The sequence below is a fragment of the Geotrypetes seraphini genome, chromosome 2 (genome assembly GCF_902459505.1).
Source record: "Geotrypetes seraphini chromosome 2, aGeoSer1.1, whole genome shotgun sequence".
Lineage (NCBI taxonomy): Eukaryota > Metazoa > Chordata > Amphibia > Gymnophiona > Dermophiidae > Geotrypetes > Geotrypetes seraphini.
This window is the reverse complement of record NC_047085.1, coordinates 183,293,820-183,310,296: the sequence shown is the minus strand read 5'-3', so window position 1 is coordinate 183,310,296 and position 16,477 is coordinate 183,293,820. Positions and strand designations below refer to the sequence as shown.

The 16,477-nt window shown below is 42.9% G+C and overlaps 1 protein-coding gene across 6 annotated transcripts in view; it reads left to right on the top strand.

Annotated features, from left to right (window-relative positions):
• Window positions 1–16,477, top strand: part of CARMIL1 (capping protein regulator and myosin 1 linker 1) — a 476,507-nt gene that overhangs the window by 248,542 nt on the left and 211,488 nt on the right. For all 6 annotated transcript variants that reach the window (XM_033934492.1, XM_033934489.1, XM_033934488.1 and 3 more), the window contains exon 12: window positions 6,606–6,692. In XM_033934492.1, coding sequence (XP_033790383.1) covers window positions 6,606–6,692 — 87 coding nt within the window. The remainder of the gene's footprint in view (window positions 1–6,605; window positions 6,693–16,477) is intronic.

Sequence of the window (16,477 nt, the reverse complement as noted above, 5' to 3'; positions counted from 1 at the left end):
TTCTCTTTCTCTCTATCAATTGTAGTTCTAACCCTTCCTTCCCTTTTGTTCCCGTTTGTCAACATCTTTAAAATTGTTATTACTCCCTGTTTGTTTTTGTTTAAAATGTATTTTATTTAGTACTTTGTTTTAGCGTTTTTGTACACCGCCTAGAAGGCTTGATTGGGCGGTATAAGAAATTTTAAATAAACTTGAAACTATGCCCTGAATGCAGAGAGCAGTACTCATGACACAGGAGATTCATGCTTGCCAGCTCCTGCACAGCAGTAGGAGACAGATGGGGGCCCAATGCTGACAGCAATTGTGGCTGTAGAGAGACTGTAAGTGGGAGCACTGGCTATCTGAAATTCTGATAATGTGTCTCCCAACTGGTAGGAAGAGAATCAGCTGCAGCATGTGGCAAATTGAGTGGAGTCTGATGCATTGCTCGTAGAACAATACAGCCTTGCTGAAGCCCCAGAAGGAGCTCCTCAGTTCCTGAAGGCTATGACAGTCTGTATGTGGCAAGCCCTGTTGGAATTGCAGGAGGTGTCCCCCGGGAGAAGATGGTGTCTAAGTGACCAGTAGGCACTTGAAGGGAAACCAAATTACAGAGAGACTGGCTTCCTCTCTGGATCAAGATTGGGAGAATGAAAAAGAGGATGAGAAGGTGAGCCCCTAAGAAGCCTTTCTCCAGAGCTTGGGAATCTCTCTCTTGAAGGAGAAGAATTCATCATTCATCAGTTGTGCTAGCAAGAATTGCCTTCCTTTATATCTCAGGTCATTGCTGTCCTTTGGATGGTTGAGGCTTTCCAGAAGAATCAGTGGATGGAGATCTGTACCATCTCGGAGGACCTGAAAAGGCCATCCAAGGTCTTTTCTCTTCACAAAGCTCTTTTGAAGATGGTCTTTTCAGAATGGAAGGCCTGAAGATGGTGTTAAAGGGAAAAAAGATCATGACTAGTCTCTGTTCTCTTCCTCGGGAAGAATTATACTGGTGTTTCTGCCTCCCCAAGGAGGATGCCTTGGTGATGTCAGTCAGTAATAAGATGGCTATTCCAATTTAAGGATGCTTGGTGCTGAAGAACTCCCATGATTGGAAGGTGGAGGTGTTCCTTAAACAATTGTATAGATCATTGATCTTCACTAATTCTTATGTTGGGGCCACTTGGCATTAAAATGAGCTGAGGGAGAGACACCAAATATCTCCCCATGCAGGGCCATGACTGCCGACCATCACTGTGTCTATCACTTCCAGCCTGCTTTCAAACTTTTTATTGGTGGGTGTTTCCAAATGCATTCTCTACTTCTGTTGATAAATGTCATTCAAGCATGTAGCTCTTCCTCCCATCAACTTCTTGCTTTCTGACCTAAACTTGGATAGCAATGCAGGGTAGGGAAAAAAATCAGAATGAAAATGGGTGGCTGCTCCAGAGTTCTCCAGGGGCTGCCAATTGCCCCCAAGCCTTGCATTGAAGAACACTGCTATAAATCATTAATGTTGGGCATCCAAGTAGCTGTACCTTGCATGCCTAGATTTAGCAGTTGGAGTTCAGGGGGTGGTGCAGATAGGGTGAACTTGCCTGGTAGATGTTCTCGATGACCTATTCCATATTGGTTCCCAGCCATGTCGCACAGGTAACTGCAGCTCTACAGTTAAGTCAGCTGACACGGCCTCCATGGCATGCATAAAATAATTCTCTTTTCATGGCCAGTTGTATTTCAGCGAAGACTTGAAGATGTTGGTCAAAGACCTAGAGGAAGCAAGGTCACAGAAAGACTGCCTGAGTCATCTGCAAAATCCCCCCCAAAAGAGGATCATTTCATGTTGTTGTCCACCTGACTGTTTAGTTCTGAGGACTTATGCTAGCCTGACAGGGTGAGGAGCTCACTGGCAGGGATATATGGTACAGTGTTTGTGGTCAAGGTAAAAGACATCTTGGCCCATTAGACGTCTAGAGGCAAGAACAATTTGCCTGGACCCAGTGGAATTCCTTCCTTTTGTGAAGGGGAAGGCAGTCTGGGTTGTTGTCTGATAATGCCACAGTGTTGACATATGTCAGCAAACAAGGGGCACCAGAAATGTAGCTGCTGTTCAGGAGAAGGATGGCTATGAAGACAACACAGGGAGAAGCAGATATGATCTATAGATCATAGTAATGAAACAAGAAAATAGATCATGCTTTTATTAAAATAGCCCAATGTGACCATATTTCAACTATCAGAGACCGGTTCAGGGACAGCAACTACAAATCATAAATAAGAACATCCATGCATTTTGAGTGACTTTTGGTCTTCCCAATCTCCTTTTTAAATGTTAATGCCAGCAGACTGGTTCCACCCCGGCTAAGATAGAGCCCATCTTTCCAGAATAGACTCTCCCTTCCCCAGAATGTTGTCCAATTTATAACAAATCTAAAACCCTCCTCCCTGCACCATTGTCTCATTCAGACATTTAAACTTTGCATTAGAGAATGACACGGGGAAAAATTTTTCCCCATTCCCGCAGGAACTAATTTTTCCATCCCGGCGAGTTCTTTTCTCGTCCCTGACCCATTCCTGCAAACTCTGTTCTCATCTGCACATGCCTTAAGCACTTTAAAATCATAAGTGTTTGAGTCTTGTGCAGTTAAGGCAGAGTTTGCAGGAATGGGACAGGGACAGTGACAAATTTGTCCCCGTGTCATTCTCTACTTGGCATGTCTTGCATGTGGAATGGGCAGCTCTTCTGAAAATGCTACCTTGGTGATGTCACTGGAAAGTTCAGGTTCTTTATTTTCTGATAGAGCAGCAGGATGTGTAAGACTGAACTATTCTAGCATAACAAATTTGATCTTTTATTCCCCACACTATGCCTTCTTTAATATGCCTCAGTGACTCAGCAAGAAGAAAGTAAATATCTTTGAGTAGCCCAGTTAAAGCCTGGCCTGAATCCAGTAGTAATCTGTGTCAAGGTTTGAGACTGCAGTGCACAAATGATCCCCAGCCAATTTGAAAGAGTTAGAATTTTTGCTGAGACAAATGGGCAAAAATTGCATCTATCCTTCGCACCAAACAAAGTTTGTAGGCACTATCCTAACTGACTCAGGGCTACAGTATTTCTACTGCCTATTAGATATGTGTAGTGTTGTAGAAATCCCTATAAGAGACAGTCACTGTTCTTTGGAGCCTGGTTGAGTCACACAAACAAGACAATGAGAGAATTGGTATAAGGAAGACTCAATGACTTTGAATTTAAAAGCAGCCTCGGAGGCGAGCAAATTTGAATATGACAAGAGGCAGAGCAAGGCACACCAACTGAGGAGGGACATTCCAGACACATGGGGACAGTTCCGTATGGGCACCTCCTTGTAGGTTTCACAATGGTGTGCAGTGAGTGCCTATTCTAGAACACCATCTGGGCACTTAAATTCTGATATAGAATGTTATCATAACCTGACATCAGCATGCCTATATGTGCACGACTGCAATTGCACCAGCCATAAATTTTAGATAAATCCGGTTATGTAAACGCAGAAGGGTTGCATGTAACTGACCAGAATTCTGTAAATTGCGTGCATAAGTGGAGCCCTATCCAAATCGTAGTTACCAGATGCTAGGGTCCACCTTGGAGGTTAGCGCTCAAGAAAAAGATCTGGGTGTCATTGTAGACAATATGATGAAACCTTCCACCCAATGTGTGGCGGCAGCCAAAAAAGCAAACAAAATGCTAGGAATTATAAACTAAGAATGTTATACTGCCTCTGTATTGCTCCATGGTGTGACCTCACCTGGAGTATTTCATTCCATTCTGGTCACCTTATCTCAAGAAAGATATAGCGGAACTAGAAAGGACTCAAGGAAGAGCGTACAAGATGATCAAAGAGATGAAACTCCTCTCGAAGACTGAAAAGGTTAGGGCTCTTCAGCTTGGAAAAGAGATGGCAGAAGGGAAATATGATTGAAATCTATAAAATCCTGAGTGGAAGTAGAACAGGTACAAATGGATCATTTTTTTACTCTGTCAAAAATGACAAAGACTATGGGACACTTGATGAAATTACAGGTAAATACATTTAAAATCAACAGGAGAAAATATTTTTTCACTCATAGAATAGTTCATTAAGCTCTGGAACGTGTTTCCAGAGGCTGTGGTAAGAGTGGATAGCGTAGCTGGTTTTAAGAAAGGTTTGGACAATTTCCTGGAGGAATAGTCCACAGTCGCTTATTGAGAAAGATAGGGGGGAAGCCACTGCCTGCCCTAGATCGATAGCTTGGAATAGTGCTACTCTTTGGGTTTTTGCCAGGTACTAGTGACCTGGATTAGCCATTGTGAGGACGGGCTACTAGGCTACATGAACCATTGGTCTGACCCATTAAGGCTATTCTTATGTTCTTATGTGAATGCACCCTTTCATTTATATACTGTACCACTTGTACACACTCGTATAAAATAGTTCTTAGTCTTCCTACTGCCACTTAAACATGTAAGTTTATACATACCCCCATGAAAACATACATTTACGCCTTAACTGCATTTTGAGGTGGACCAGCTCAGTAAGGGCATTCCAAACACTTATGCTATAAGACATTAAAGCAGTGTGCAAATGTAACCAGTTCAAATAACTGGTGGGAAGCTTTTTTTTTTTGGGGGGGGAGGGAAGTTGAAGTTAGTGTGCATCTCTCTAAATATGTACAGATCAGATTCCACATGAGCAGCAAATGAAGCCATTTAGCTTAAGCAGCTCCGCTAATGCTTCCTCCAGCCTTGCTTTGGAGAATCCAGCTTTAATAATCGGAGAGTAACACCATGTTCATACTTAGACTGTAAACGATATTGCCAGAGAATATGGGGCTTCTTTTGCCAATTTACACTTCTTTAACCCTACAATATGAAAGGAACCCAAAATTAACCCCAAATTAATTATGAGCAGATCATTTTAACGTCTTTCTCCTTTACCCACTTGTATTTTCCCATGTATTCTCTTCTATTAGTATATTGTATTTCTTCCCCTCTTCCCTTATTTCTTGTTTTGCTTTTTTTTACTTTATTGGATTTGTTTTTGATTTGTATCATTATGGAATTCCCTGTATATATATTTTTATGCTTATTTATTTACTTTTATTGTAAACCACTCAGACATTTGAATAAACTTGATAATGGTTTTTGTGATGGGAGCACCTGTTCCTGTGAACCTAACTGAAAGAATCAGCTCATTTCACAGGGGCTATCAATCAGAGAAAGATGTTCGGTCATTGCTTGCCTAAACCAGACATAGAACCAATGACCGCTCTAACTGTGCCAATTCCCTTAAAGCTGTTCAGCTTTCCTCCTGCAAAACAAGCTACCTAAACATGTAACAGAGCTTGACTGTAAATCAGGGGTCTCAAAGTCCCTCCTTGAGGGCCGCAATCCAGTTGGGTTTTCAGGATTTCCCCAATGAATATGCATGAGATCTATGTGCATACACTGCTTTCAATGCATATTCATTGGGGAAATCCTGAAAACCCGACTGGATTGCGGCCCTCAAGGAGGGACTTTGAGATCCCTGCTGTAAATGAAAGCAGTGGTGTCCTTCCTCCATAAACACAGTGTGCACAGTTTAATGTTCTCTTCACACATCTGTGCTTTCCATTCACCCTTGTGAGTTCTCTTGGGGCATTTTGCTGTATGGTGAGAATCTTAAATGTTGTTATGTTAAATTTATGATGGGTGCCCAATACTTAGATGGTGGTGTAACATTTCAGAAGCTCTGTGGTTGCCAGTACCTCAGTTGGACTCTTTCTTCATGATTTTACTTTTAATTGAACGTTAAATCATATTCATTACATTACAGTATGTCTGAGGGTTTTTTTTTTGTTTTCAAAAGAAAAAGTGCATTGCCTTTTTTTTTTTTTTCTTTAAAGAAAGGGTGGGGTGGCAACTCATTTTAGAAGACACAAACAACTGGGTGTAGAGTAAACAAATTATTGTTCCAAGAGGTAATAATCACAAAAAACGTAAAGGGAACAATACAAAGAAATTTTTAACACCTTTTTAAACCCGAATGGTGCTCAGAATCCACAAGTGGATAGGAAAAAGCTTTAACATGGGGAATAAACCCCTAAGGCATTTTCACGGAATCTATCATTGCACCACCGATTTTGGTAGAAAGGTGATAGATTCCGTGAAAATGCCTTAGGGGTTTATTCCCCATGTTAAAGCTTTTTCCTATCCACTTGTGGATTCTGAGCACCATTCGGGTTTAAAAAGGTGTTAAAAATTTCTTTGTATTGTTCCCTTTACGTTTTTTGTAACTCATTTTAGAAGCCAGGTTTTGCAGAGCTCATGATTTTATTTCAGTCTGTGCTGGCCCCATTTCTCATGTGGATGTGAAAACAGAGAGCATTGTCTCTACCACTTAGTTTTGCAAAGATAATACACTTAATTTTGATTAGTTTAATTTTCTTTGCCATTATGTTTCAGAAAAATAAAGATTCGATGTTTCTAATTAGCCACTGTGACCTAATCTTCCTTTCTCAGAGTTCTGCAATTCAGCTTTTATAAAAGGAGGCATTTGAATCTTAGATAGTGAGATGAAATTTTAGTACTTCTATAACTTATAAAATTTGAAATCCTTTCTTTCCTCCTCTAATTTCTTTTTCAGGTGTATCTGTCCTCAGTGCTCAATTTGCCAAACTCCCAAAGGGACTAAAACATCTAAATCTATCTAAAACCTCAATATCACCAAAAGGTAATTTGTTTGTGTGCCCTATTTGTTTGCAGTGATTGTTGAGTAAAACTGCTTTTATACAGCAGTTCCTTCATTATTATTAGATTGAGGCTCAGCAGTTGTGGGATTGATTCCAACACTTCTCCTTGTGACCTTGGGCAAGTCACTTAATCCTCCATTGCCCCAGGTACAAAATAAGTACCTGCATATATGTAAACCGCTTTGAATGCATAACCACAAAAGGCAGTATACAACTCCCATTCCCTCCCTCCCCTCTTTTTCATAATCTAGTTTATTGTATTATAATGTAGAAAATGATGCTTCAGAGAGTGCATTACATAAGTCTTCACTTGAGCATTAACATATCCTTATGCCTCTGCATACTTGGACATTAATGGTTTCTTAGCTTTACATTTCTTTGAAATATATGTTCCATTTTTTTAATTTTAATTTTTATCTATTATCTGAACAAATTTCAAATATCATAGGATTGGTAAATACAACATCTTCAGGGCACAAAAACAATTTTGCAGTCTGGTCTTTACTATATAGGAAGCCCCATAAATTTGATTCCTGTTCTTTAGGTGAGAAGTGTTTGGGAGTGATGGTATGGCATGATAAGATAGCAGTAATTATCCTGAGATGGGGAGGGGTTGCTGTGGTTTATGTTCTTGGACACCACAATCCTATTACAATGCCATACCTAAAATTATGTTGGTTGTCAAAAAAAACCCCACAAAAACCTAGGGAGAATGAAATAAACATTGCCTTCAAGTGTCCTCCATTTTTCCTGCCCTGTACAGAACTAAGGCAAGTTCAGATTAGCCTTGCTGCCATAGAATAAAGAAGTAAATATTGGAACACGGCAGATAAATAGAAGTCTCCTCTAGTTTGTTTCAATCTCTACTTGATTTCAGGCTGTATGCTTACATCCCTGCAGGGTAGGATGCTGGGCTTTCTAAAGAACTCTTTGAAAAAATAGTGAATGTAATGTTCTTGTATAATTTCCATGTGTTTGATGTTGTGTAGCTTTTTCTGCAGCTTAAGCATATAAGTATGAAATACTATTGACCAAATTTGTAGACTTTGGATAATAGAACAAATGATAAATCTTTAACTGCTAAAGCTTGTGTTTTGCTTTTCACGGGATACTGTCTTGAGATTAGATAGTTTTGCAAAGTGGCAGAAGTTCAAGTTAAGGGCCTCAAGTAAAATACCAGATAGGGTCTTCCAAAGCAGGGTATTCATCTGAGAAGGTAGAGTAGTGGCTATAGGTTGGCCCACTGAAGCATGCAGAGGTAACAACAGAAAAGTCACTTAGAATTCTCTGAATAAATCATGTGAGTTCTCGAACAGGTTGAATATATTACCACTTAGCATTTCTGTAGTGCTGCTAGACATATGCAGTGCTGAAATAGAAGTACTTTCCTTGTTCATCATACCTTTAACAGACAGTTCAGTAACCAAAGGTAACTATCATAAATGGTCTTACCTTGGGCAATAAGTTTACGTTACTAGGATCCAAGTTGTGCCCTAATGTGCTTGTGTGGAATTTATACCACAAGTTCTGCCAATGCTGTGAAAGGGATGGACCTCATTCCTAAGTCAGGGTATTTTGGAGGTAATCTGATTTTGATTCACTGCTGATGCACACCTTTAACACTTTATTGTGTCAAAGAGAGTTGCCACCTGGAGTTCTTGAGAACTTAATATGTGCTGGTAGCATACCAAGGGCATCAAAAGTCTGCATCACTGGTTCTACTCTTTGCAGCAGCAGGAGCTTCTTCCTTTACTTCTGCTGCTTTCTGCATCATCTTCTGGTCCTACACTAGGGGTTAGATTCACTAAAGTCAGTGATCGTCGCTAAACCTGTTTTCACAGGTTTAGCAATGATCGCTGCTAGCCGACCTGATTCACAAAACGGCCCACCGCGTGTTTTTTTCCCTTGATCGACCATTTTCCGATCCGGCCATGCAATTTAGTAAAACCCCATGTAAAATAGCCAAGCGATTGATTCACTTACATCGCCTGGCTGTATAGCATCATGTTTTACCGATCCTAAAATCCGATTGCTGGGTTTGTTTGTTTTTCTTTTTTCTTTTTTTTGCAATGGCACAGATATTTTGCGTGTATTACACACGCAAAATATCTGCCCAATGAAAATGAAAAACATCTCCCGACAGCCCTCCCCAACGACCCACAACAAAGCACCCCGTCCCTCCTTGAACCAAAAAAAAATGGCAGGAGGGATGCCCACTCCCTCCTGCCATGGACGCTTCTCCCCTGAATTTAAATATGGCAGGAGGGATGTCCACTCCCTCCTGCCAGCGGAGGCCACTCTCCATTGCCCCCCCCTCCTCCCTCAGCTCCCCTCCTCCCTGGTACCTTTAGTCAGGAGCAGGAGGGGTGCTCAGTCCCTCCTGTTTGTCTGCCGTCTGCAGTGCAGGCCTTAGGCCCTTCCCCGGTGCATCATCTGATCCACGGGGAGGGGCCTAAGACCCTGATTTGGTCATATGCCTCAAACCCCTCCCCTTGGCTGGGTTCTTAGGCATCTGAGCCAATCAGGGATTCCCTTAGGCTCTCTCTGTATCCCAGATACAAGGGGGAGGAGGAGCCTTAGTTACTAAGTTACTTTTTTTTGTAAACATCATCTATATTATGCATGAAAAGAAACCCAGCCAGAACCGATAGGTCCAACTGGATATTGACAAATAAAACAGAAAAGTGTACAACAAGAGAAAACTCATTTCCAATATGTTTTGTAGTTATTCCCTCCCTCCCACCCCCCTCCCCCCAATCCCATAAGAGATAGAGTGGTGCCCATACAAAGTAATCTCTCATTCTCTACTCAAGAAGAAAAGAGTTCAAAAGTACAGAGTCACAAATTAAGTAAATAGCTGCGGGCAGCTGGCGTTAGGGAATTTCAGAAGGGTGACCAAACATCCTGGAGGCAATACCCTGCGCGAGACTCCATGTTGGACATCACCTGACGCTCCACCTGCAAAAGCTGAATCATGGCAACCTTCCAGTGTTCCAAAGTCGGGGGCGACACCTCCAGCCAGCGCACAAGTATGACCTTTTCCCCCAGTAGAACAGCTTTGTGTAAAAAGCCATGGAGACCCTTCGGCACTGGGGATACCACGCTACAATGCAAAAAAAAAAAAAAAAAAGGTGCGGGGAGACTATGCAGCGCGAACGCCACAACAATGAGATGTAATCCAAGATCCTCCCCAAGAAGAAACGGATGCTAGGACATGCAAAAAAAATATGTTCCAGAGTGGCTTCCAGAGTGTGACATTTAGGGCATCAGGCATCTAGTTGAAGAGCTATCTGTTGCGCACACCTAGGAGAAACATGCAGCCGCATAACCATCTTATAATTAATTTTCCACAGAGCAACGGAAAAATGCATCTGTGAGGCCATACGAAGGCAACGGAGAAGATGATCCGCGGTGACGGTCATCCCCAATTCCCGTTTCCACTGTTGACCCAAGCGATTGTATTCGACAGCAGGAAGTGCAGGGGAATAATGCCCTGCGCGTCTGTGCATAACTGTTCCCGGAGAGAATCCAATGACGCCCCTAACAATGCACTTGCAGGCAGTGTCTGAACATAATGCATAAGTTGCCAGTATGCAAATTGATCCAAAGGGGAGAGGCGAAATTCAACTTGAAGATCCGCAAAAGGCCATAAGGTGCCAGCTTCCATCAATACCTGGTGAAGATATAAAAGATTTTGAGATAGCCACCTAAGAAAAATAGCCAACATCATTCCCGGCAGGAACAGGGGATCACCCCACATCGGGACCAAAACGGACATGTCTGAGGGTACCTGCAGCAAGCTACAAAACCAGCGCCAAGCCTTGCGAATCAATCAATAAAGAGGTAAAGTCCGAACCGTGACGGGAAGAAATTGTAGTGGGGCATGGAGCAAGCTACTAAAATGTAGAGGACGCAACAGCGATATCTCCGCTGTTGTAAAGGAGAAATGTGGATCAGAAACTGGTTGGCAGGTAGGAAACAGAGGGTAGGAGTGAAGGGCCACTACTCGGACTGGATGAGGGTCACGAGTGGTGTTCCGCAGGGCTCGGTGCTCGGGCCGCTGCTATTTAATATATTCATAAATGATCTAGAAACAGGGACGAAGTGTGAGATAATAAAATTTGCGGACGATACAAAAATATTTAGTGGAGCTGGAACTAAAGAGGAATGCGAAGAATTGCAAAGGGACTTGAACAAACTGGGGGAATGGGCGGCGAGATGGCAGATGAAGTTCAACGTTGAGAAATGTAAAGTATTGCATGTTGGAAGCAGAAACCCAAGGTACAACTATACGATGGGAGGGATGTTATTGAATGAGAGTACCCAAGAAAGGGACTTGGGGGTAATGGTGGACATGACAATGAAGCCGACGGCACAGTGCGCAGCGGCCGCTAAGAAAGCAAATAGAATGCTAGGTATAATCAAGAAGGGTATTACAACCAGGACAAAAGAAGTTATTCTGCCGTTGTATCGGGCGATGGTGCGCCCGCATCTGGAATACTGCGTCCAATATTGGTCGCCGTACCTTAAGAAGGATATGGCGTTACTCGAGAGGGTTCAGAGGAGAGCGACACGTCTGATAAAAGGGATGGAAAACCTTTCATACGCTGAGAGATTGGAGAAACTGGGTCTCTTTTCCCTGGAGAAGAGGAGACTTAGAGGGGATATGATAGAGACTTATAAGATCATGAAGGGCATAGAGAGAGTAGAAAGGGACAGATTCTTCAAACTTTCTAAAAATAAAAGAACAAGAGGGCACTCGGAAAAGTTGAAAGGGGACAGATTCAAAACGAATGCTAGGAAGTTCTTCTTTACCCAACGAGTGGTGGACAACTGGAATGCGCTTCCAGAGGGCGTAATAGGGCAGAGTACAGTACTGGGGTTTAAGAAAGGATTGGACAATTTCCTGCTGGAAAAGGGGATAGAAGGGTATAAATAGAGGATTACTGCACAGGTCCTGGACCTGTTGGGCCGCCGCGTGAGCGGACTTCTGGGCATGATGGACCTCAGGTCTGACCCAGGAGAGGCATTGCTTATGTTCTTATGTTCTTATCTCTAAACCAATCATTGAGATGATGCATCTGACAAGCCACAATGTAGAGTTTCAAGTTCAATAGGTCCAAGCCCCCTTTGTCTTTAGGCAAAGCCACTACTTGGAACACAAGAAATTATTCAGCTGTCGCACGAAAATCCGGTACGTGCTCGCCGAGAAAGAGAGTGGTAACTTATGTAATAAATATAGCCAGTAAGGGAATAAGAGCATATTAAATAGAGCAATTTTCCCCAACAGGGACAATGGGTATGCTCGCCATAGCTGCAATTTATGCTCCATGAACTGGAGGCGCGTCCATATATTTAAGTTATACATACACAATAAGTCCTTCGGGATCCAGACTTCCAAATATTTAATGGCTTCATCCACCCAAAAGGAAGGGAAAAGCTCCCACCCATGCACGTGGCAAGGTATCATCTAACGGGAGAATGAGCGATTTATGGCGATTCAGTTGAAAACCCGAATAAAAGGCGAATTCGTCTATCACCCCCAGCATAGCTTTCAGCGAAGCCACCGGCCGCGTCAAGACCAAGAGGAGATCATCGGCAAAAGCTAGTTACTTTTTAACTGTGTCCATAAAGAGGTAGAGTTGGGGCAGAGAGTAACTTGCAGGTATTTTGAGCAGGTACATTTTACCCAGTGTGTCTCACTTAGCGGATTTTGTAAAAGAAACATTGGACCTTCTCTCTTAGGGCTCCTTTTACTAAGGTGCGCTAGCATTTTTAGCGCGTGCTGAAGATTTGTGCGTGCAAACAAAAAATACTAACGCAAGCTCTATGGAGGTGTCAGCGTCTAGCGCATGTGGCATTGTAGCGCGCGTTTAGCGCACGCTAAAACTGCTAGCGCATCTTAGTAAAAGGAGCCCTTGGTGTTTTCTGTCATGCAGATAAAGGGCCTGTTTTACAAAGTCGCGGTAACAGCCCCGAAGCCCATAGAGATTTAAAGGGCTTCGGGGCTGTTGCCGCGCGGCAGCCACTAACGCAGCTTTGTAAAACAGACCCAAAGTGCCTTCATGGCTCTGCAAGCACCATAGTTTGTCTAAAAAATTGCCCTGTAAATCTTAAAAAATTAGCTAGCTATTCTATGACTCTGAAGAGAACATTATAGGTACAATTTTAAACAGGGTACCTATTTAAGGATTTCCTAAAATGTGCTTATTTTTTGCCTGTTTTATAAAGGACCTTCATATATGTCAGGGGTGTCCAATGTCGGTCCTCGAGGGCCGCAATCCAGTCGGGTTTTCAGGATTTCCCCAATGAATATGCATTGAAAGCAGTGCATGCACATAGATCTCATGCATATTCATTGGGGAAATCCTGAAAACCCGACTGGATTGCGGCCCTCGAGGACCGACATTGGACACCCCTGATATATGTGGTAGAATAGCTTCTTCACTCAGGGAAAGTAGCCTAAAATATATGTACCAACAAAATGTTACTGTTAACATAGATGACAACCATTGGGCCGCATTGGCTGAAAAAAATGTTTCTGGGGCTGCGCAAACGCTGCAGCAAGACAGAGGAGGGAGCCGGCAAGACGGTAAACACCCGGGGACAGCAGAGGAAAATACTGCATCGCCCTCGACTGGGGCCGCACAAAATACTTCACAGGGCTGCATGTGGCCCTTGGACCGCAGGTTGGACACTCCTGGACTAGAATAAAAAAAATAAAATAATTCATATGGAGTATCACTGCTTCCTCATAGGCCTTTTGACAAATATTTGTGAGACATTAAACTCTGAAATTTATCTTAACTCATGACTGTTGCTGTCAATTCAAAAAATCTTCTGTCAAAATTCAGGTGACTGTCATCTGACATAGCATTATGTTTTGTGTAGCTACCTCAGGGAGTCAGCTCCTGTAAAATAATGTACTGTTCCATGTAAACAATTTTTTTAGTAATTCATGACACTTTCTATTTCATGCTACTGAGCAAAGATGATAGTGTCTCTTTAATCTCGCAATCAGCGAACGCATGGCAAGTACAAGCCATCAGCTCATATTAATACCCTATTCAGTTCATCACTGAGACTGTTAGGTGTCACTGTACTTTATAATTTGCCATGTTCTCGGTCTCTTTCTGTCCACCCCTAATGTATCACATCAGTCACTCTCCAGTGGATATCGGTAACTTTATGATCCCTGATGCAGCCACTTGAACAGGGTGTTCCAGTCTCCTGAATTTTGCAAGAAGCCATATATTTTGAATTATCAGCGAGGTAAAGATAAATGCAAATGTGCTACTTTATGTATTCAAAGTTAAATTACTTACAAATATTTGTCAATAGAAGGGCTTATGAGAAAAAAGTAATATTGGATACGAGTGAATTTATTTTACTCCGACCTTTTTCATTTTCTTATGGTCTGGTGTTGGCATTTGTTGATTAACAGAGTTTGTTGGTTTATAAAGGAAGCATAGATGACAGCACGTTATCTACTATAATAAAATGCTAAGCGGCATGCACACTTTTACCGCGTATTCCCTGATTCGTATGTCCGTGGCCGGCAAGAGTGCGTATGCGCGCTTTAAACGACCCCACACTCACGGCAGCAGAACCCAAAGTGAATCGTGGATCCAAACAGCCCTGGCAGCTGAACTAAATAGCGGCCCGGGAAGAGAAGCGCTGACAAAAAAAGACTCCAGCCGCTTTGCCGGCTCCTCACTCACTCCGTAAGTAATTTCTTCACAGTCTGACCCTCCCATCCCTTCCCGACATCTGACCGGATCACTTAGTCCTTTGCTGCCCCCCCCCTTCCCTTCCCACAGTCCCGACTCCAAACCTGCCGACTCCAGCAGCGTCCATAGCACTCTACATACGCTGCTTCGGGACCTTCTACTGCCCTGATTTGCTCTGCCACGTCTCTGATGATGTCATCAGGGACATGCCAGAGTAAATCAGGGCAGTAGAAGGCCCTGAAGCAGCGCGTGTAGAGTGCTGCAGATGCTGCTGAAATCGGCAGGTTTGTTGGGACCGCGGGAAGGGAAGGGGGGTAAGGGACTAAGGGAGCCGGCCAGACCGCGGGAAGGGAAAGAGGGGTAGGGGAAACGCTGCTGCTGCACAGGGAAGTGGTGTGGGGGAAGGGAAATGGAGGGGGAGGGAATGCTGCTGCTGTGGCTGCTGCACAGGGAAGTGGGGGGGGATCGAAATGCTGCTGCTGCTGCACAGGGAAGTAGGGTGGGGGAAATGCTACTGCACAGGGAAATGGAGGGGGAGGGAATGCTGCTGCACAGGAAAGTGCTGGGAGAGAAATGCTGCTGCATAGGAGGCAGGGAGAGAGACAGATAGAAAGAAAGACAGACAGTGGGGGGAAGGGAGACAGAAAGAAAAGAAGAAAGACACAGGAGCAGGTAGAGACACAGAAAGACAGACAAACAAAGGGGGTCAAGGAGAGAGACAGACAGAAAGAAAAACAGCGGGAGAGAGAGAGACAGAAATAAAGACAGACAGACATATGTTCTAGCACCCGTTAATGTAACGGGCTAAAATACTAGTTATAAAATAAAGGCTCCCACACAAATGACTTTGCCCAAATTTACACCTACTGTGAGGCAAATGCATATATTTTGTGATTTTTTTTTTGTAAAGTACACACGTCATATACTGTCGTAAGCGGATCTAAATATCATCAGCACACACCATTTGTTTTACTCCCCATTTGTCTGGCCTTTTTTTGTTAATTATTTTGGAAATTGTATTTTCCCCCTCCCCCCTTCATTGTTTTTTTATGTTCCTTGAATTGATGTTTTTTTAATTCCTTCTTTTAACATGTATACTTCTTTTAAATATATTGTAAACCACCTAGACATAATGATAGGCAGTATATAAAATAAATAATAAACCTGAAATTTGATCACAACTCTGTGCATACTGTGCCCCCAGGAATATCTAGGTTATATATGGAAAAAAATAGGCGCTGTGTGCCTTCTTTCTAGATGCATATACTCATGCGTGATTTTTTTTTTTTTTTATTTCCTTTCTTTTTGTGAAAATACTTTATTTCTTCCATAACACTTGAGGGAAATTTTATAATCAAAGTGATGGAGTGTGTCAGGATAGCACACTTGGTCTAGGGTTACCAGATTTCTTCTCCACGAAAAGAGGACACGTGGCCCCGCCCCAGTCCATCCTCGTTCCACCTTTAGCCTCACCCCATTCTGCCCCTAGCCCTACCCCCTCATCTCCTTTCACAAGTTCAGGTCCTTATCTGGAGAGGGCCTCTGAACATGTGTGGATGCGACACGATGACGATGATGTTGCATGTCATGTCGCATCTGTGCATGCTCGGAAGCCTTCCAGATGGGGCTCCGAGCTTGAGAAATCTGGACAAACCAGCAGACTTTGAAAATCCACCTGGGCACCCAGACAGTCTTCTAAAAAGAGTATATGGCTGGATGGCTGGTAATTCTAACTTGGACTCCTGTGTCATATCTGGAGCCGCCTTTTACGCTTGCTTCAATGCAGGTGCAAAAGTGTGTGGATAGTTTGCAGAATAATTCAGTATTTATCTTTTGAAAATGACATTGCAGTCTTACGAGTACAAGGTATCCACAGAATTTGTAGCCTTTGTAGAGAGTTTTGGTATTGAATCCTCCAGGCATGCTATGTTTCTGTGGAAGAAAAAGGTAAAAGGATAGATACCAGCTTATGTAACATTAGGAGGAGAGCTCTCAAGCTTTTGTACATTTCACCTTATTGATGTATTTTGCTGTTT